Source organism: Primulina eburnea, chromosome 3 (genome assembly GCF_022965805.1).
Source record: "Primulina eburnea isolate SZY01 chromosome 3, ASM2296580v1, whole genome shotgun sequence".
Lineage (NCBI taxonomy): Eukaryota > Viridiplantae > Streptophyta > Magnoliopsida > Lamiales > Gesneriaceae > Primulina > Primulina eburnea.
Window position 1 is genome coordinate 38,086,112 of NC_133103.1, and position 23,469 is coordinate 38,109,580.

General features: G+C 35.6%; 1 protein-coding gene and 2 long non-coding RNA genes across 3 annotated transcripts; all 3 read right to left on the reverse strand.

The window, feature by feature from the left end:
• Positions 1-8,006: 8,006 nt before the first annotated feature.
• LOC140828486 (uncharacterized) lies at positions 8,007-9,679 on the reverse strand. The gene is made up of 3 exons (XR_012117233.1): positions 9,469-9,679; positions 8,867-8,919; positions 8,007-8,307 (listed from the first exon to the last, which is right to left on the reverse strand). It is a non-coding gene; the product is annotated as an uncharacterized lncRNA (long non-coding RNA).
• Positions 9,680-11,514: 1,835 nt separating this feature from the next.
• LOC140827332 (uncharacterized) lies at positions 11,515-14,670 on the reverse strand. Its single transcript, XM_073189986.1, has 3 exons — positions 12,865-14,670; positions 11,919-12,366; positions 11,515-11,786 (listed from the first exon to the last, which is right to left on the reverse strand). The coding sequence occupies exons 1-3, from the start codon at positions 14,668-14,670 to the stop codon at positions 11,515-11,517; spliced, it is 2,526 nt and encodes an 841-aa protein (XP_073046087.1).
• A 252-nt stretch (positions 14,671-14,922) lies between these two features.
• LOC140828487 (uncharacterized) lies at positions 14,923-16,470 on the reverse strand. Its single transcript, XR_012117235.1, has 3 exons — positions 16,432-16,470; positions 15,830-15,882; positions 14,923-15,270 (listed from the first exon to the last, which is right to left on the reverse strand). It is a non-coding gene; the product is annotated as an uncharacterized lncRNA (long non-coding RNA).
• Positions 16,471-23,469: the final 6,999 nt, after the last annotated feature.

The window sequence follows — 23,469 nt, forward strand, 5'->3', positions numbered from 1 at the left end:
GCAAATATCAGTTAGAGAAAATATATAGAAAAGTAATTTCACTTAGTTTTCACAATAATTATTCCCGATTGCATTTATATTCATGAATTCCAGCCATTTTGTAACATCCCGTAATAAAATAACTAATACTACTTTAAAATTTATGGAAAATAAAAAATTTCTTATTTAAATAGTAAACTCTCGCCTTCTGAAGTAAATAAAATGATCGACTAAATTCTTGAAAATAATCCAAGTACAAAATATTTCCATGGCCTAAAAAAAATATCGTTCATCACTACTGTAAAAGCGTTATCTAAAACGAGCATTTGAAAATACTTTTTTGCCAACAAAATTTTGAATAAATAAAAATCAGAATAAAAATTTTAACTTGCATAAAATCCTTTCATAACAATAGCAGTCCTCGGGTTTGCACTTCCCACAGTCCGAGCAAGATCACTGATCAGCACCTACTGTCTCCTCAAAATCATCAATATCTAGTGAGCCTAAAAACTCAACATACATAAACCATGAATAGCAAATAGTACTTAATAAAATCACATGAATTTGAAAAGTAACGTGTACGAAATAACAACTGAATATACATAAATATAGACGTGCCATAATTTCATAAACATTTTCATAAAAGTGCTTCCATCATAACATACATAATCATACTTAATTTTTCCTATAAATATATTCATATCAAATGACCCATAACATAAATCGCCTGATCAAACTAAACCACAGTACTGGGCTGACAGGGATCACCACAGCCTTTCGACCGGATGTCCACACCCACATACATAAATCTCTGGTCATACTTTACCCGGTGGAGAGGTCATTGGTCATGATTTACCGTTTTCCAATCCCATAATCATAAATCCCTGGTCATGCTTTGCCCGGTGGCCACAAGACAAATCACATATCTCCAAAATAAAATATTTTTGCACGTTGATCATACTTAAAAACGTCGAGAGCTTCGCTGGAATGCTCTGAACATGCTGCCCCAACCACAACAGCAAAGATCCAGGAGATCTCAACAAAGCCTGCAACCAAAACCTGAGAAAATGTGAAGAACATGCACAAATTTTCACAGCTTGAGCGGTTTTATGATAAAAATCTTATCTCTCTCATTTTTTATTAGAAATTATGAATTTTCTATCGAATCGAAGATAACACAGAGTACAAAAAAATTATATGTTGAAAACCTTTCCACACAACAAACCAATGAGCCACTCGAAATAACAGAAGGTGAAGGTTTTGTGATACAAAAATTTCACAGCTTGTGCGGTTTTACGACAAAAATCACATCTCCCTCGTTTCGTATAAAAAATTGCGAATTTGCTATCATGTTGAAGATAACACAGAGTGCTACAAATAATATATTGAAATAATTTCCAGAAAACAAACCTATAAGTCACAAAATTTGAAATAACGGAGGGTAACGGGTTTTGTGACAAGAAATTTCACAGCTTGTGCGGTTTTACGATAAAAAATATATATCCCTCATTTCTTGTCAGAAAATTACGAATTTAATATCAAATCGAAGGTGTTACAGATTAATACAAATCATATGTTGAAGACATGTCCAAAAAATGTACCTATAAACCACCAGAATCGAAATGACAGAGGGTGACTGGTTTTGTGACACAGAAATTTCACAGTTTGTATGGTTTTACGATAAAAATCATATCTCCCGTCAAAAAAGTACGAATTTGCTATCAAATTGAAGGTATTACAGAGTACTACAAATCATATGTTGAAGATGTTACTAGAAAACAGACCTATAAACTGCATGAACCGAAATGACAGCAAATGGCGGGTTTTGTGACTCAAAATCTTCAGAAATCCTCTAAATCATAACCCATCATACTTCGTAGATAACGAACATATTTTCATGCACATTATACATCAAAATACATAATATGACGAGATTGATGCGTAAAAGAAAAGTTTATACATGCTTTTGTGTCTAAACGCTCGAATAAACGAATACCCGCACGATGGTACATGGAGGATGAATGGAGGACGATTATTTGACGTTTTTCTTAACAAAAGCTCACCAAAATCTCCAGAATATTGCTAGGATGAGTGATCAAGGGAGGAACAACCCTATATTTACACGTTATTTAGTGTGTGTAAAAGTGTGAGTTTGTGTGTTTGTAGGTGTGCGTGAGTTTTTAGAGGCTATCTTCCTTTTCTTTTCTTTTTTTTTGGGTTAAATTTTAATTAAATTAATTAAATAGCTAAACTACTAATTAGGCTAATTAATTAAGCCTACAAAATTTATAAAATAATAAACCATGAGTTAAATAATTAAATCCTAATTTTTGAAAATTGCAAATAAAATGCTTAAAATATTTTAATTCATCTAATAAATTATTTTGTCTTTAAAATGATAAAATTCATAAATCATTTAAAATAACAAATTTTTTTGGGTTAAAATAAAATATAACATTTTATTAAATCACCTACATCGTCTCCGGTCTCCTTTCCCCGATCGCGCATGGAATATTCTCCTAAAAAGCTAAAACTCGAGGAAAAATTTTAATTTGCATAAAAAAATATATAAACATTTAGCATCAATGAAATCATGCAACATACACCATTTAACTCATTTTAAATTAATTAAACAAGTTAACAAATTAAATCATGCATCGGGTTTATGTGTACTGGTTTTCGGGCACTACACATTTCATGGCCAAAACACTTAATTATTTTATTCCTCCTTTCTCAAAGGATGAATAAAATGTATCATTCAAACTTTGACTCAAACATTCCTAATAAGAGTCTACGTTAAGATGATATATGCAAACGATGTTCTTACCTAAGTCCCGCTAACATGTTTATGTGCCTTCCGAACAATATAAACATTTAACGATGTATCCCTAATGATCCATAATTCTAAGCCTTCTCTCGAGTTGTAAAATTACAAAGATAACAATTCATTTAAGGCCAGTAAATTGAAATCGAATAACCCTAGTAAACACAATTAAACCAACGTAAATTCAATCACATAAACAACTGAGTCAAAATTATCGTGACGACAAAGCTACATCATCCTCTAGAATTAAAAATTTAATGCATAGCGAAATCTAAATAGAAACAAAGCATGTTTGAATATTTAGACATCTCAACATAAGAAATTAAAGAGGGCGAAAGGCTAGTTTCTTCTCTCCAAAAACGGCTACCCCCTCTCTGAAACACTATTTTTTCTTTTTATTCTATTCTGAGCCCGTGAGTTAAATTCCAATTGTATTTTCTCGTTAGCATTAGCGCTGCGGTGCTTGTGCATCAGCGCCTAGGTGCCTGTAGAATCCAAAAGTAGCATCGCAGCACCAGTAATGTAGCACCTAGGTGCTTGCGGTTCGGCAGTGACGGTGCTGCGGCGTCTGTGGTTCAAATATTATGGCGCTGCTATGCCTCTTTTCCTCCTGTAAAACCTTGGCCCTGCGGAAATTTTTCCTTGGCGATGCGGCTGTAGTCTATCAACAGTTCAACATAAAAATGCCCCTAATCGCCATCAATCATCCGATAGTCGTTCATCTCGTGCATGAAAGAAAAACAACAAATACCAAGCATAATTATATTCGAAACTAACATAATTCAAATGGATCCTCGTATAAATAACGTGCAATTATTTCACTTATCAACCCCCCGACCTCCGGCTTATCCATTTTCATGTACCTCACAATTACTCATGAGTCACGTGTGTGAAAGGGGATCGGTTATGAGTGGCCGGATGTGCAACAGAAGTTTCAAAACTCATATTTTCAAGTAACAAAACTGAGCGCCCTACTATATGTATAGCAAATAACAAGAACAAACACAAAATCATACATAGCGTGCTTAGAATTTTTTACCTAACAATCACCAGGATTGATTATTGACTCCAACTAAGTTGTAAACAACTTAGCAGTTGAAGGATTAACCCAGTCTACAAGCTTCCAAGAGCACACCTTGCTCAAGAGGATTCTTTCCTTCAAATTAGGTCCACCACAACTTCAAATATCCACTTTACAATTGCATTAGAAAAGGTAGATTATGTTTTCTTTGAGAAGTCTATGTTGTTATCATCAAAATGAAGGAGTAAACATTCTAAGAAAAATGAGGATAATTTTCCGCCATCTCATGGAGGAGAAAAGGATGGAAAAATTTTCTTGGTGCTTGAAAAATTTAAAAGTGCATGTGCATGACATGCCTTGTTTATTGAAAACGTTGTCTCCCAACTCTTCACCTCCCTTGCATGAAATTTGGCTTGTAACATGTACAAAGATCATGGAATATTATTTAAATATCTCAAACACATTTGAGATTAATTAAATTTTTACTTGAGTGTACTCAAGCCCACTAGTTGAATAATTATTTCCAATTGTGCTATACAAAACTCAATGTAATTTAATTAATTCAACACTTGAATTAATTTAATTAATTGGACTTTACTAGGTCCACTAATGTTTAATTAATACTTGAATTAATTTAATTTAGTCCATAACAATGTTTATGAAAATCACAATTTTCAAATACGTTATTTATTGGAGCCAAATTTTAATTTAGGAACAATTACACAAATTAAAAGTTACATTCCACATAATCCCCTTATAGAAGTCATACTTATATTTTCTTTGCTCTTATAAACTCCTTTATAAGCCGTTCAACATATTGAACCATTTTTTTTCTCAACGAGATCTAGAAAGTTAGCACTTGTGTGACCCTCAATGGTTCAATGATACAACTAGCAGTGGGTTCAAATCTCAATGTGATTCAGGACTAAACATGTCCTTATATAAGCATACCTCAGTTGTTTATTCTTATTTATCGACTCCTTGATAATAAGAACGTCAGAACTCAAGTCTAATACTACCCAACCAATCCTGTTAAACGTCTAGCAGCATCGCTTACATGATTCCATAGGTATTAAATGATAGTGCCTGCAAGAACCATTCCATTATGGTTAGCGTACAACACGGTGCCTTCATCTCATATATCTCGACCGATTCGACAACTATTGGTATATCAAGAGTTGTCAAAGAATCGATACTATGTATCATGTTACAGTTGCATTGATGTTGTAATCTAAGAAACATAGTTCTTAATTACCAACAACTCTCTGATCAGAGAATTAAAACAACATACACATCAAATCACATAGGATACCGAATACAATGCATCGACTCCTATATGTTTTGACAAAACACTCAACCTTGCCACCTGATGACTCATATGAGTCGGTAAACAAATCAAAGTTCAATACAAGCATATAAAGTCACAATGTTGTCTCAGGTCATAAGGACTAATGGAGTACAACATAAACTAGGACGTTTCCACTCGATAAGTAAGAACCACTTGAAAAGTCCTTTATGGAGGGTTGTTCAGTGCACTCTAAAAGGAGCACCTATCTGCATGCTCGGACATCACAATTTCCCCTACCAATGAAACATGGTACTCACATCGTAGATACTAGTTTCAAATTCAAACGGTCTTTATCCTTTTTAACGGCGGGTGAATCGACTAGGAACTGTTTAGAATATACAGTATTCCAAATATAAGTTTCATGATACTCATCATATGAGCATCTCATATTATTTGTATATTCATAGACTTTATCTATGCAACTAGCAAGGATATACAGATAAAGATGGGCTAAAACAATAATTTAAAATATTATTAAAATAAAGATTGTTTATACATAGAGTTTCAACGTGAACCATCGACCAACACTTGGCTCGACGGACACATATTCTAACAATCTCCCACTTACACTAGAGCCAACTATCCATATGCTTCAAACCCAACGATTCGTGATGCATCTCAAACAATGGTCCAGGTAAAGGCTTGGTTAGTGGATCAACAACATTATCTGTGGATCCAACTTTGTCAATTGATACTCCTCCTCTTTCCACAATCTCTCAGAGGATGTGGTACTTTCTCAATACATGTCTGGATTTCTGATGAGACCTTGGCTCCTTCACCTGAGCAATGGCTCTCGTGTTTTTACGAAACACCGGGACATGACAACTCTATTAGGAATGACGCCCAACTCTGGGACGAAATTCCTTAACCAAACATCCTCCTTTACTGCAGCTAATGCAGCAATGTATTCGGCCTCAGTGGTGGAATCCACAGTACTGTCTTGCTTGGAACTCTTCCAAGAGACAACATCATCATTTAGCATGAGTACGAACCCAGAGGTTGACTTTTAGTCATCAATATCGCTTTGGAAGCTAGAGTCAGTATAGCCTTCCAATTTTAATTCTCTACACCCATAGACAAAGAACAACTTATTGGTTATTCTCAATAACTTGACGAAGTCTTTCACAGTTTTCCAGTGTAAAAGACCATGGTTTGATTTATATCTACTCACTACACTTAGTGCAAAAGCCACTTTAATATGTATAGATATCATCCCATACATGATACTACCAATTGCATATGCATAAGCAATCCTTGTCATCGGCGCTATCTATGCATCATTCTTAGGAGACATAGACTTGGATAGGGACACACCATGACACATTGGTAGATGTCCTTTCTTGGACTCATCCATCGAGAACCGCTTTACGATGGTATCAATGTATGTGGACTGGGATCTTTTCGATCTATCACTATAGATCTGTATTCCCAATAAAAAAGATGCTTCACCCAAGTCTTGCATCGAGAACTTACTTGCCAACCATTTTTATGTTGATTGCAACATTCATACATTATTCTCAATGAGTAGAATGTCATCAACATAAAGCACCAGGAATGTGACAGCACTCCCACCGACTTTCTTATACACAGAGGGTTCCTCAGGATTCTTAGTAAAACCAAACTCTTTGATTGTACCATTGAATCTAAGTTTCCAACTCCTAGATGCCTGATTTAGACCATAAATACATCTATGAAGTTTGCATACCATATGCTCACTTCCGATGGATGTAAACCCTTCAGGTTGAGACATGTAAATATCTTCCTTACTACACACATTAAGAAAGGCTATCTTTACATCTATCTGTCATATTTTATAGACATACCATGCAGCTATGGCTAGAAATATCCTTATAGACTTGAACATTGCAACTGGAGAAAATGTTTCCTCATAGTCAACTCCTTGTCTTTGAGTATAACCTTTTGCTATCAATTGCGCTTTGGAAGTCAATACCTTCCCATCCACCCCAAGTTTCCTCTTGAAATCAATTTACACCCTATGAGAACAGTTCCCTCAGGTGGATCCACAAGATTCTACACTTGGTTCGAATGCATGAAATTCATCTCAGATTCCATTGCTTCAAGCCACTTGGATGAATCAGCATCCAATAACCTTCAAGTCAAATAACGCCTCCTTGAAGGTTATTGGAACACATCCATGGTTAGGCTCATCATGGACCTTTTCAAGAAGCATACCATACCTCAGAGGTGGTCTCGAGACTCTCTCGAATCTTTTAGGAACTTGTATCTCCTCTCTTGGCTCTTCGGTTGTGGGTGTCTCTCGAACCTCTTCGAGTTCTATCATCTCCCCTTTTCTATCTAATAGAAATTATTTTTCCAAAAAATTTGCATTCCTAGAAACAAACACCTTTGTTTTTTGGGGATGATAGAAATAATATCCAATTGAATTTCTTGGATATCCCACAAAATAACATAAAACGGATCGACTATCCAAATTATCTTCCACTACATGTTTCACATAAGTAGGGCATCTCCATATTATAAGATAAGAATATTTGGGAGGCTTACCCATACATATCTCATATGGTGTATTATCAACTGCTTTTGATTAGACATTGTTCATTAACAATGTCGTTGTCTCAAGCGCATATCCCCAAAAGGATGGTGACAATTCCATGAACTCCATCATAGACCGAACCATGTCCATCAAATTCCGGTTATGACGCTCTGAAACACCATTCAACTGTGGTGTAGCAGGCGGAGTTCACTGCAAGAGAATCCCTCTCCCTAAGATACTCTTGGAACTCGGCACTCAAGTACTCACCATGTGGCGCCCGGTTTAGGAATTCATAATTATTCCCTTACTAGATGCCACATTTACTTTCAATCTTTCTTTATTGAATTTCTATTTTTATTTTTAGCATTATTATTATTAGAAAGATATTGTAGATAAAATTTTGAATATTTTCTACAATATTTTAAGGATTATCTACAAATATTTACATTCTTATTTCAAATATGTACAATTATTTTACAGCGGAAGTCTAACATTCATATGTACAATTATGTTACAGCGGAAGTTTAACATTCATTTATAAACAGATCATCTCAACTTTCAAATGCTCTTATTTCAGCTTCAGTTATTTTCCTCTTGTTCCAATTCGGGGGTTCCTGTGTCTGGAAATTATAATAGACGAAAAGAAACAGAGGGTTAAGTCTTTAAGGACTTAGTGAGTTTAAATCAATATATGGCTTTTAAAAAAACACTTCACCATAATTATACATGAAATAATAGGAATAAAAATTTAGATATTATGAATGAGATGTAATGAAATAATCAATAAATGAAAATTCCATAAAATAACATTGGTTGCTCTAATTGAGCACTTTTTGCGAGCCGGGTGAACCATTCTCCGGACCGAAATATTCGGTGCGCGTTGTTCAGATGAACCATATACCCGGGAATTTTGACCCGTTGTTCATTGGACTCATTTTCCGGGCCGAAGCCACGTTGTCCAGTGGACTCAATTTCCGGACCGAAATCCGTTGTCCATGACTCCATTCATTCATTCATTCATTCATTCATGATATATCAATCCATTCATAAATATGCAAGAAAATATATCATTAATAGAAATGAACAGTGGATGATATTTGAACATTAAATAAATGCTATTGAAATTTCCAGGCCAAATGCCAAGGGCTTTAATAGAAGAATGAATAGTAATTTCCTCACCTGATAACTTACAATTTAGGCTTGATTAATACTCCGAGTTCCTGGAGCAAGTCCTAAAAATATATTATGAATGATATTTACATGTTAGAGTTTTTAAGTAACTATCTGATCATTTTCAGATTATTTTTTGTTCAAAATTTAATCCGGTGGATTTTAATTAAGTTTCAAAAATCCATATTAATTAGAAGGTATATCCAGATATTACGAAAGTTGGTCAAAAAGTCGGAAATAACCTCAGGGACGTTCGGCTGCCGGAAATTTGCCGTTCCGGCGGCGCGTGTGATACACGCGCCGATGGTGCCGGCGCGTGGATGGCCGTCCGGTGGCCACGCGCGGCCCGTTTTTTTCCAGAATGTGTATCTTTTCATGATCTTGAATTCTCGTATTGAAAGTTTTGTCAAATTCTTAACCGAACGATACCAGAATTAAATATCGTCGTGTGGCTAACGGAGGTACTCCGGCATTCCGGAAATCTTAGTTCCGGCCATATTTTGGGACGACGGACGATATGTACTTCATCTATGCAACAAGAGGTACAACTTTGTTATTAAAGTCGACCTCTAGTTTTGTGTGTAACTATAAGAAAAATAAGCGAAAAGTACCTAGCTTGAATACGGGATACCGTTGCCGATTTGCGGAATATCTTTGTTGAATTTCCTTGTTTTCGGTCGATCTTCTTACGCCACCTCCAGTGCTATATTGTTTTATGATATGAGGTGAATAGTTGGTGATTTATCGGGATTTTTCGGAAAGGGTATGACTTTTCCTTCTATTTTTTTTTCTCTCTTTTTTCCTTCTTTTCTTTCCTCTTCTCTCTTTCTTTCTTCCTCCCCTTTCTTTTCTCTCGGCCGATATGTGGTTTTGGAGGAATGGAGTCGGCTATATATAGCCGAATTTCATGATTATCCTTTAATTTTTATTATTATTATTTTTTTTTATTATTATTATTTTATTATTATACTTATTAATTATTTATTAAATAGAAAAATCTCATGTTTATCCAAATTTAATATTATTATATTCGTGTATCCAATTATTGAACCTAATTATCTTATATTGAACTCAATAATTAGTGTAATTAATTACTTAACATATATGTTGAGTTTAATTATAATATTTTATTATATTTTATTATATTTTGGGTATTTGATTTTGGAAAAAGCACCTCATAGTGCTTGATGAATTTTTAAGTGTATTGTGATGTATTTTAATGTATTTCTAGATACTTTGGACAAATAAAATTTGTACCGAAAAAATAATGAAATTAATAAATTTATACTAATAAACTTTAATTTATGCACCTTTGTTTTTAGGGTGTCACAATATCCCCTCCTTTTAAAAATCTGGTCCCCAGATTTAGGAGTTATTGGAATAAATGAGGATATTGATATCTCATATCTTTCTCTGTTTCCCACGTTGCTTCTTCAATGTTGTGGTTTTTCCATAAGACTTTTACCAACTGAATTGGTCGACCACGAAGTTCCTTTATTCTTTGGTCCAAAATCTTCACAGGTTTTTCTTCATATGTTAGATTGTCTTCCAGATCTATCTGTTGGTGGTCAATCAATTGGGCTGAGTCTACTTTGCATTTCCTTAATTGTGATACGTGGAATACGTTATGTATACCAGAGATATTTTCGGGTAGAGATAGACGATAAGCCACAGTGCCTATTCGTTCTATCACTTCAAAGGGTCCAACAAATCGAGGATGTAACTTTCCCTTCTTTCCAGTACGCCTGATTCCTTTTCTTGGTGATACTTTTAGTAATACGAAATCTCCGACTTCAAATTTCAAATCTTTCCGCCTCTTATCTGCATAACTCTTCTGTCGACTTTGAGCTGTTTGTATTCGTTGCCTGATAAGTTGTATTTTGTCGATAGCTTCTTGTATAATGTCAGGCCTGATTGCTCGTTCTTGTCCATTCTTTGTGCCTCTCCATTCATCCATATCCCAGTTAAGAGGAGATCGACATTTTCTTCCATATAATGCTTCATATGGCGCCATTTTTATTGAGGATTGATAACTATTGTTGTATGAAAATTCAACTAGAGGCAAATGTTTTCCCCAATTTGCCCCAAAATCTAGCACACATGCGCGAAGCATGTCTTCCAATATTTGAATGGTTCGTTCAGATTGACCATCGGTTTGCGGATGTGCTGCTGTGCTAAAATTTAATTTGGTACCAAGGCATTCCTGAAGTTTTTTCCATAATCTTGATGTAAACTTCGGATCTCTATCAGATACTATGGTAGTGGGGATACCATGTAATCGTATAATTTCCTTCTGATAGAGTTCAGCCAGTTTTTCCACCCCATATTTGTGACTTATGGGTATAAAATGTGCTGACTTGGTCAAACGATCAACGATTACCCATATGCTATTAAAACCTCCTGGAAGCTGGGGTAATCCGGTCACAAAGTCCATAGTTATTTGATCCCATTTCCATTCTGGTATAGGAAGTGGTTGCAAAAGACCTGCTGGTCTTTGATGTTCAGCCTTTATCATTTGACAAGATAGGCATTGTGAAACGAAATCTGCAATATCTCGTTTCATTCCTTTCCACCAGAAGTGTTTTTTAATCTCTTGTTACATCTTAGATCCTCCTGGATGAATGTTGATCCGAGACTGATGTGATTTTTCCATTATTTCATTTTTTCATTGAACTTGGCACACAAATACGGTCATGATAGCATAGTATTCCTTGTGAATTGGTGATGAAATTGGTATCAGCACGGAGTTTTGAAACTTCTTGGTCCAATTCTTGATTTTGCTTAATTCTGGTACGAAATTCAGGTTCAATTCTCAATCCGGCCAAGTGCCCACGAGAATGGATGTGTACCCATTCTCTTTCTTCTTTCATTCCCAAACAAGCCATGCTAATCCTTCTACTTAAAGCATCAGCCACTACATTAGCTTTACCTGATTGATAAAGAATGGAACAATCGTAGTCTTCCAAAAATTCAATCAATCTTCTTTGCCTCATGTTCAGCTCTTTTTGAGTAAATAAATACTTCAGGCTTTTGTGGTCTGTATAAATATCAAATTTGGAACCGTACAAATAGTGTCTCCATTTTGCTAATGCAAACACTATTGCTCCTAATTCCAGATCATGAGTGGGATAATTTAACTCGTGATTCTTTAATTTTCTAGATGCATATGCAATAACTTTATCGTTTTGCATCAGTACACATCCAAAGCCTTCTTTTGAGGCATCTGTGTAAACCACAAATCCTTCTGTTCCTTCTGGTAAAGCTAATACAGGTGCACTGGTAAGCATTTCTTTTAATTTGCAAAAACTTTTCTCACACTCATCATTCCACAAGAAAGGGTTGTCTTTGCGAGTTAGTTGTGTCAGGGGAACAGCAATTTTCGCAAAATCTTTAATGAATCTTCGGTAGTATCCTGCTAAGCCGAGAAAAATTCTGATTTCTGTGATGTTGATTGGTTGTTTCCAACGAGATATGGCTTCTATTTTTGCAGGATCTACTTCCAGTCCTTTCTTAGAAATAAAGTGGCCAAGAAATGACACTTTTTCTAGCCAAAATTCACACTTACTGAATTTGGCATACAATTGATGCTCTTTCAAAGTTTTGAGAATCAATCGTAGATGTTGAGCATGTTCCTCATGACTTCTTGAAAATATCAAAATGTCATCTATGAATATGACAACGAATTTGTCCAAGAATGGTTGAAATATTCGATGCATCATGTCCATGAAAGCTGCAGGGGCGTTGGTTAATCCGAATGGCATTACCACAAACTCGTAGTGTCCATAACGAGTATTAAAAGCCGTTTTGGAGATGTCATCCTCCTTAATCCTCAATTGGTAATATCCTTGCCGTAAATCAAGTTTTGAATATACTTGAGATCCTTGTAAAACATCAAACAATTCTTCGATATGTGGCAGAGGATATTTGTTTTTGATGGTAACATTGTTAAGTTCTCGATAATCAATGCACATCCTTAGAGTTCCATCTTTCTTTTTGACAAATAATACAGGAGCACCCCATGGAGATGTACTAGGCCGGACGTACTTCTTGTCCATGAGCTCTTGTAATTGAAGTTTTAATTCTTTTAACTCTGAAGGTGCCATTCGATATGGAGTTTTTGATCTGGGTTGTGCTCCAGGTATTAGATCAATGGAAAACTCTACGTCTCTTTGAGGAGGTAAAGTATTGATCTCTTCAGGAAAAACCTCTGGGAATTCTTGTACAACTGAGATTTCTGAGATTTTGAGTTGATCTTTTGGCTTATTTATCAAATAAGCTAGAAATCCTTGTCCGTTGTCTTTTAATATAGCCCTAGCTTCTGTTGTTGATACTATTCCCATAGTATGGTTAGCTTTGGAAATGATTGGATGAGAAGTTTGAAGATAAACTTCTTTTGTGTAGCAATTGAGTTGGGCTTGGTGTCTAAATAACCAATCCATTCCAAGAATAATATCATAGCTCTTGATAGGCAATTCAATCAAATCTGCTAGATATTCTTGTTCTTGGAAGTTTAAGGGACAGTTTCTGTAAACGATGTCAGTAATCATCGTTGTCCCTAAAGGTGAGCTAATTTCGAAGCTATATGGTAGCTGTTCAAATAATAGTGGTAATTTATGTGCAAAAACTTTTGAGATAAAAGAATGAGTAGCTCCTGGATCAAATAAAGTTTTTGCAGAACTGGATAATATGGTAACAGTACCTTCTACGACTGCAGTGGGGTCAACTTCCTCCTCTTGGTTTCCTAAGAGGGCATAGGCTCGAGCAGGTATCTTTGACTTTGTTGTGGGTTGAGTCTTTTGCGTTCTTTTTGGACAATCTTGAATACGGTGTTGCTCACTTCCGCAAATAAGACATTTCCCACTTTTTCTCCAACACTTTTCTTCTTCATGATTTGGTAATCCACAATATCCACACTTTTTATTGTTGTTTCTTGGAACTTTTCCTTTGACAGCTTCTCCTTGCCCGACTTGTTGTGTTTTCTTTTCAAATTTTCTTTTCCGGTTATCCTCAAAAAAGTTGGGCTTTCTGATTTTCTTTTCTTCTTCTTCTTTTTTAAGAAGTGTCTTTATGTCTTCTTCCACTCGTAGGGCTTGATTAACAGCAGAAACATAACTGGTAACTTCTGTGGACAGCGTTGCCCAACGGATATCGAGCTTTAATCCTTGGACAAATTTTTTCCTTTTTCTTACCTCATCTTCCATGTAATGTGGTGCATAATGTATAAGACGGTGGAATTCTGCCTCATATTGAGCTACGGTCATGTCACCTTGGACTAAATCCATAAATTCACGTTCTCGGGTATTCAATATAACTTGAGTTATATATTTACCTTTGAACTCTTGCAGAAAATTTTCCCACGTCTTTGGGGTGTGATTCTTTGTCCACCTATGTTCCACTGTACGCCACCAGTTATGAGCTGCTTCTTCAAATAAATAAGTGGAAAAATTCACCTTTTGTTCTTCAGGATATTTGAGAATAGAGAATATTTTGTTGATTTTGCTTAGCCAAGATTCTGCTTGACAAGCATCTGATTTTCCTTCAAACTTTGGTGGTTTGAATCTCAAAAATCTCTCAAGAGCTCTATCATTTGTCTCAAGGTGATGTTCTTGAGCTTGATCATGAGGTCGTGGTTGATTTTGTTGACAAAACTGCACAAATTGATGCATTATTTCAAACATATTTTGCATGTTTTGTTCTTCGGGGGGATTGTGTTGAGCGTTTCTGGAATTTCCACCAGTTGCCGAGTTGTGGTCATCTTGAGGAGGGATGTCTTGTCCGATTCTGGCTTGAGTACTATTTTGTGAAGACGTCATTCTAAACATATGAATATAAAACATGAACATATCTTGCAATGAATGTACATAGTTATGTTAGAGGGTAAACAGTCGGTTTTATTTTTAAACAAGACATGTTTCAAAACCCAAGCAGAACAAGCAAACTGAGTCATCCTGAAAAGAGACATTTAATTTATGATGAAAACATAAAAATTAATGTATGAAATTATAATAAACCTTAGGCTTTTGTCTCTAGGTTCTAAGAATCCTAGGCTCTGATACCACCTCTGTGGCGCCCGGTTTAGGAATTCATAATTATTCCCTTACTAGATGCCACATTTACTTTCAATCTTTCTTTATTGAATTTCTATTTTTATTTTTAGCATTATTATTATTAGAAAGATATTGTAGATAAAATTTTGAATATTTTCTACAATATTTTAAGGATTATCTACAAATATTTACATTCTTATTTCAAATATGTACAATTATTTTACAGCGGAAGTCTAACATTCATATGTACAATTATGTTACAGCGGAAGTTTAACATTCATTTATAAACAGATCATCTCAACTTTCAAATGCTCTTATTTCAGCTTCAGTTATTTTCCTCTTGTTCCAATTCGGGGGTTCCTGTGTCTGGAAATTATAATAGACGAAAAGAAACAGAGGGTTAAGTCTTTAAGGACTTAGTGAGTTTAAATCAATATATGGCTTTTAAAAAAACACTTCACCATAATTATACATGAAATAATAGGAATAAAAATTTAGATATTATGAATGAGATGTAATGAAATAATCAATAAATGAAAATTCCATAAAATAACATTGGTTGCTCTAATTGAGCACTTTTTGCGAGCCGGGTGAACCATTCTCCGGACCGAAATATTCGGTGCGCGTTGTTCAGATGAACCATATACCCGGGAATTTTGACCCGTTGTTCATTGGACTCATTTTCCGGGCCGAAGCCACGTTGTCCAGTGGACTCAATTTCCGGACCGAAATCCGTTGTCCATGACTCCATTCATTCATTCATTCATTCATTCATGATATATCAATCCATTCATAAATATGCAAGAAAATATATCATTAATAGAAATGAACAGTGGATGATATTTGAACATTAAATAAATGCTATTGAAATTTCCAGGCCAAATGCCAAGGGCTTTAATAGAAGAATGAATAGTAATTTCCTCACCTGATAACTTACAATTTAGGCTTGATTAATACTCCGAGTTCCTGGAGCAAGTCCTAAAAATATATTATGAATGATATTTACATGTTAGAGTTTTTAAGTAACTATCTGATCATTTTCAGATTATTTTTTGTTCAAAATTTAATCCGGTGGATTTTAATTAAGTTTCAAAAATCCATATTAATTAGAAGGTATATCCAGATATTACGAAAGTTGGTCAAAAAGTCGGAAATAACCTCAGGGACGTTCGGCTGCCGGAAATTTGCCGTTCCGGCGGCGCGTGTGATACACGCGCCGATGGTGCCGGCGCGTGGATGGCCGTCCGGTGGCCACGCGCGGCCCGTTTTTTTCCAGAATGTGTATCTTTTCATGATCTTGAATTCTCGTATTGAAAGTTTTGTCAAATTCTTAACCGAACGATACCAGAATTAAATATCGTCGTGTGGCTAACGGAGGTACTCCGGCATTCCGGAAATCTTAGTTCCGGCCATATTTTGGGACGACGGACGATATGTACTTCATCTATGCAACAAGAGGTACAACTTTGTTATTAAAGTCGACCTCTAGTTTTGTGTGTAACTATAAGAAAAATAAGCGAAAAGTACCTAGCTTGAATACGGGATACCGTTGCCGATTTGCGGAATATCTTTGTTGAATTTCCTTGTTTTCGGTCGATCTTCTTACGCCACCTCCAGTGCTATATTGTTTTATGATATGAGGTGAATAGTTGGTGATTTATCGGGATTTTTCGGAAAGGGTATGACTTTTCCTTCTATTTTTTTTCTCTCTTTTTTCCTTCTTTTCTTTCCTCTTCTCTCTTTCTTTCTTCCTCCCCTTTCTTTTCTCTCGGCCGATATGTGGTTTTGGAGGAATGGAGTCGGCTATATATAGCCGAATTTCATGATTATCCTTTAATTTTTATTATTATTTTTTTTATTATTATTATTATTTTATTATTATACTTATTAATTATTTATTAAATAGAAAAATCTCATGTTTATCCAAATTTAATATTATTATATTCGTGTATCCAATTATTGAACCTAATTATCTTATATTGAACTCAATAATTAGTGTAATTAATTACTTAACATATATGTTGAGTTTAATTATAATATTTTATTATATTTTATTATATTTTGGGTATTTGATTTTGGAAAAAGCACCTCATAGTGCTTGATGAATTTTTAAGTGTATTGTGATGTATTTTAATGTATTTCTAGATACTTTGGACAAATAAAATTTGTACCGAAAAAATAATGAAATTAATAAATTTATACTAATAAACTTTAATTTATGCACCTTTGTTTTTAGGGTGTCACACACCACCTCGATCCGATTGAAGTGACTTGATGCTTCATCCCAACTGTTTCTCTACTTCATTTCTGAATTCTTTGAACCTTTCAAAGCCTTCAGATTTGTATTTCTTCAAATACACATACCCATATCTTAAAAAATCATCGGTAAAGGTGATGAAGTAGGAATTTTCATGCTTAATGGTGATGCTAAGTGGACCGCACACATCGGTATGGATCAAATCCAATAATCCTTTGGCTCGCTCCACGTGGCCCTTAAAGGGAATTTTGGTCATCTTTCCATTCAGACAAGATGTGAGAGAATTAATATCAGACATATCAAACATGCCTACTCCACTAGCTTGTTCATCCTTCTTAGGGTAATATGTCCTAATCGAGCTTGCCATAATTGTGCCGAATTTAGAGTATCTTGTTTTCTGCTTGTTTTTTGTTGTTATTCCTTGGACATTGTTTAGTGGAATATCTTTCAATTTTAGGTTATAAAGATCGTCTTCAAGTTGTCCCGTACCAATCAAACATTCATTCTTGTAAATGTTGCACACACATTTGCTAAATAAACAAGAATATCCATCTTTATCAAGCATAGAAGTGGAAACAATGTTTTTCACCAAATCAGGTACAAACAAAACATATCATAAAATTAACTTAAAAATCATCGTTCAAAAGTAAGTAAACATCTCCAATATCCTTGGCAGCAACTCTTGCTCCATTGCCCATCCTCAAGAAAGTCTCACCTTCCCTAAGTCTCCTACTTCTTCCCATCGCCTGAAAATCATTACAGAGATGTGAGCAATAGCCGGTATCTAATACCCAAGAAGTAGAGTTAATTGAAATGTTTACTTCAATGTAGAACATATCATTTCCCGAACCTTTCTGGGTAAGATATCTCTGCAGTTACGCCTCCAATGTCCAGGCTTCTTGCAGTGATGATAGATATCACCGGTCTTGTCAGCCTTAACTGGTATGGCTGCCACAGCGGGAATCGGAGCTTGCCTCTTCAAGGGCACATTCTTCATGGGACGTTGGAAAGAACACTTTTTTCCCTTCCCATGTGTACCAGTCTTCGTACCAAATGAAGAACCCACATAAAGTACTGACTTCTTTTTCTTGATGGTAGACTCAAACGTAACAAGCATGTCAACTCCTCAAAAGTAGGCTCTAGCTTGTTCATATTAAAAATTCACCACAAAAGGATCAAATGAGCTAGGCATCAACAAGAGCAACACGTCAGTAGTCAACTTTGATGGCACCATAAGACCCATGCCAACGAGTTTGTCCACAAGCCCAATGATCTTTAGGCCATGCTCAAGGATCGAAGCCCCATCTCACATATGTAAAGTGATTAGCTCCTTGACGGTAGCATGCATAAGAGGTCGTGTTTGCTCACCTAAGAGCTCTTTGAGATCATATGAATGTCAGCAACACTCTTTGCATCCTCAAAACGCCTCTGCAACTCATCATTCATAGAAGCCTGCATATAATTGTTGGCTTTCAAGTCATGGTCACATCAATCCTTGTAAGTCTGCAATTCCTCAGGAGTGCAACTAGTCGGAGCCTCAACAAGGGGCGACTCAGTGAGTGTATATGCTATCCTTTCCGAATTCAAGACGATTTTCAGGTTTCTTAGCCAATTGAGGTAATTAGGTCTAGTTAAAATGTGTTTGTCGAGTATTGCAGATAACAGGTTGCGTATCGAAGAAATTGTCAAAATTTGTACTGAAAAAAAAAAGAACAGATAAATGTTAATGACTATTTTAAAATATTTTGTAAGATATAAAGTTAGACTTTTACTTCATAAATTTTCACTCCCACTGTTTTGACATTTTTCACTACCCTCTATTGAAAACGGAAACTCCTTTCCTCAGTAGGTACGTAAGGTCCAATTAGCAAATTATGATCCCGAATAATATCAGCCAATTATAATTTCTAAAATGTAGTTCCCAATTGCATCTTCATCCAACCCTCTACGTAAATTTTTCCAATCTCACGTTTGATTAGGACAAAATAATATGACGTCGTTCATCTTTACATGTCAAGCCTTACCCAACAATATTGAACCTTAATAGACGGTCGCCATGAGTTACCTAAATAATATGAGCCAAAATCATGGGAGTTCCACGTAGTTCACATCACCATGTCAATGGATATCACGTTTTTCAGAGTCCAGGGCTCCCCCAAGAATATGAGCCGAGCACTGAGCACGGGTAGCGTTTATCATGCATCCATTGTCGATGGAAGACATGAAATTATAGACACCGTTATAATTCCCCTTTTCGGGCTTGATATTAATTTTGAATCTTATTCAAAATGAATATTTTGTAATTTGGAAAAGGTCTCATCACTAATTTTATTTTAAAAGCTCGCCATGTTTGATCGTATGTTTTCCGAATTCATGCAACTTAGTTATTATAATAATAATAACGCACACTCATTATTTATAATATATTATGCATATATTATAAACAGTAAACCAATAAGGATGATCAATCGTTCCAATACTAATGGTGCACCAAACACGGGCTTAGGTCCAATCCTAAGGAATGCATGAGATGCAAATGCATAATACATAATCTTCCAATATTTACATGCCTTAGATTTTTATAATAATCAAGGCCCAACATCTTCCACTCCTGATCTTCCACTATAGTAATATTTACAAATAAATATCAATGGCAAATAGGAATACATCTCATGGGGTGGGACCGAGCTATAAACTAAGCCCACTTATAAATTGATAATTATTACAATCATTCAACACAAAATATCCTAGCATACACCTAGCAAATTGGGCTTTGGGCTTTTGATCATCCTTCATTCATAATATCAATATCATACACCATCAATTAATTATCACAATAATCAATTGATTTAATATTATATATCTTGATACAATCACTAACCGCCTCGATTATAAATTAATCAACAAAGTAAAAAAACTCATTTTTTTACTTTCTCATTAATTTATTTATAACCGAATTTCTTGTAAATCACCATTTACTATAAATAATTAAAGTCTAACTTCAATTTTTTATTTTATGAAAAAATATATACATATTTTGTAGATTTAAACTTAAAGGCCCAAAAAAAAAATTCATCAAAAATTATTTGGCCAATTTAAATTTCACAAAATATCAACCATCTTAATAGTCCAACAAGCTTAGGACCCATGACACTTTGATATCCAAAACACTTTTGGAAAACCATATCCGTCATCGTCATTGTCGGAGCTCCGTTGCCAGATTCTGGCCAACAATTTTTTTAATTAAATTGTTGGGGGCGTTTCGGGCTGCCCTTGCCGCCCGAAATGGGCAGCCCCTTGGGCAGCAACATTTCGCCCAAAACAACCCCTCAACAGGCCCTTGATTTGTTGTTTCTAATTTTCTCATACGGTTAGAAAAAGTCCTCAATATAATATCAAGTATTTGCTACACAAAAAGAAACCAAAGCTCTGATACCACTTGAAAGGGGATCGGTTACGGGTGGCCGGATGCGCAACAGAAGTTTCAAAAATCATATTTTTAAGTAACAAAGCCGAGCACCCTACTAGATGTGTAGCAAATAACAAGAACAAACAAAAAATCATACATAGTGTGCTTAGATTTTTTACCTATCAATCACAAGGATTGATTATTGGCTCCAACTAAATTGTAAACAACTGAGCTCTTGAAGGGTTGGCCCAATCTACAAGCTTCCAAGAGCACTCCTTGTTCCAAAGGATTCTTTTCTTCAAATTAGGTACACCACTAACTTCAAAGATCCTGTAACATACCGTACTTTTACTATTCAAGATTTGCGGAAAAATTAAAATTTTCTTGAATAAACGTTAACATTCAAAATTCGATAAAATAAATAAAATGTACGTCTCACAACTTGTTGCAACAGCAGCTTTGAAATTTAAAGTTTGACAAAAGTCTTAAATATTTTCATAAAGCTTAAAACATGGCGGTCCTCGGGTTTAGCCTCCCGATCAGTCCAAGCCTGCTCCTTGGTCCCCACCTCATGTCTCCTCATAAACGTCTTCACCTGCATCGATTAAGTCTAGTGAGCCTAAAGACTCAACACGTATAAACTGAGAATAACAAATAATACATAATAAAACCACATGCAGTCTGTTAGATATGAATTTTATTGTGGCGATGATAACTAAAACCAGTAGACCAGCAGACCAATTCAACAGAATAGCTTATCAGTAGCTGCTGCTCTAGTAAAACTAAAACCAGTAGAAAAAGGATAACAATACAAACCAGTAGAGAACGTTTTCTAACGTTGCTATCTTAATTGTTACCGTTAAAGAGTTCCTAGTACCAGTATTAATTGCAGCATTAAATACTATACGGAGTCATTTAATGCATATTACTCAATTGAGTATAAAACAAGACTGATTGTTTTATAGCTTTTCTGCAGGAACCTATTTCGGTAATAAAGCTGATTGTATCAGTTATCTGAAGACTTCTCTGATTATGAACGTTGAACTCAGTCGATTATATATACTTGGATCAAATCCTTGTTCGACACGACACTTCACTTATTATCAATCTTCGAGGAACAAAGCTACTCTCTTATCAGACGAATATCAAAATTCCTTGAGTACTTAAAAAGTTCAACACAAAGAAAAGTAGCACACGCTTCATAGCTTATATATGATCTTTTTATAGATCATCTTGTGCTACTAATTCTTACACTCTTCACGATCTTTACTGCACTAATATTTTATCAGAAGAGTCTGTAATCTGAAAAGAGTCTTTTCATAACTTTGTGTTTCGCATTTGTGTAAGTTGAGAAACTAAGAGTTTCAGTAGGCTGAGGTGTAAGTCCTTCTGAAGTGGGTGTGTACAAGTGTTGTACTGTAATATCCAAAGTCTTTTAGTTATACCTTCTGGAAACAGAAGAAGGGGAGACGTAGAAGAGTTTATCTCCGAACTTCCATAAACAACTGCTGCCTACTGCTTTATTGTTTTTCAACTACTTCATCAGATTGTTTCCGCACGTTCTACTGTAATCAGGTGAAAGTATTCACACAAGATCGACTACTATCCTTAACAGGATTCTAGTACCTCATCAAAACAAAAAAAGGGTAGAGTTTATTCACCCCCCTCTAAACTCAACTTCGATCCTCAACAATTGGTATCAGAGCAGGTTATTCTTGTTTGTGAAAAACTACAACAAATGGCACACTTCAGCAAGATCCCTATGTTTTCTAAGGAAGATTTTGACGACTGGAAGATAAGAATGCAAGCTCATCTTGCAGCACAAGATGATGACATGTGGTATGTCATCACAGATGGTCCACTGAAAATCTTAAAGCCTAACACAGCTGTTGCTGTTACTGACGGTGCACCACAGATGGTCGAAAAGTCAAGAAGTGAATGGACCAGTGAAGATAAGAAAAAGGCCAATCTTGATAATGTGGCAAAGGATATACTGTATAAAACTCTTGACAAGAACACTTTCAGCAAGATAAAAATGTGTTCTACTGCAAAGGACATTTGGGAAAAGCTCATCCAGATATGTGAAGGAAATGAGCAAACGAAAGCAAATAAACTGTCTGTAGCAATGCAGAAGTTTGAAAATCTGAAAATGAGATCTGGTGAAACTCTAAATGAGTTTGATGAAAGATTCAGTAGCTTGGTCAATGAGCTAGCTGCTCTGGGTAAAGAGCATAGCAACAGAGAAATATCCCTCAAGGTGATGAGAGCCTTACCCAGAGAATGGGATGTTAAAACAATGGCTATGAGAGTATCCAAAGATTTGAACAAATTGGAACTGCACGACTTATTTGCAGATCTAAAGGCCTACGAGTTCGAATTGGAAGTGAGGAGTGGAGAAGAGCCTTCAAACTTACCCACCAAGGCCCTTGCTGCTACTGCTACTGCTACTGCTTTTACTACTACTGCCTCTACCTCTTCTACTGCTGCTGCAGTTGTACCTCAGGCATTACCTTCTGTGATCACTGACAATACAATGGAGAAGTCTGCTGAACAAATCAGTAGTGATGCTATGTCCTTATTTGTAAAGAAATTCTCCAGGTTCATGAAGAAGAACCATCGAACCTATCAGGGTCCCAATCGCAACTTCAAGAAAGATCCACCATCTGGTGATATGGGATGCTTCAACTGTGGAAAGATAGGTCACTTCATTGCTGATTGTCCTAAACCAAAGAAGGATGATCAAAAGAGAAAGGATTACAAGAGGAATGACAAAAAGTCCAGAAGAGATCGAAAAGCGATGATTGCCGAAGAAACCAAATCTAAGTGGGCGGACTCTAGTTCTGAGTCATCTGACTCAGAAAGTCATTCCAGTGACAGTGATGCAGAAGAAGTCAAATGT

Bases quoted from the DNA above. Each gene is read 5' to 3' on its own strand.
- LOC140827332 (XM_073189986.1), bottom strand. From the start codon at position 14,670: ATGACGTCTTCACAAAATAGTACTCAAGCCAGAATCGGACAAGACATC. The intron at 12,367-12,864 runs GTATTATTTGTC...TTTATTTCTAAG, and splicing joins CATCTCCATGGGGTGCTCCT to AAAGGACTGGAAGTAGATCC. The intron at 11,787-11,918 runs GTTCCAAATTTG...TTTATCAATCAG, and splicing joins ATGGAGACACTATTTGTACG to GTAAAGCTAATGTAGTGGCT.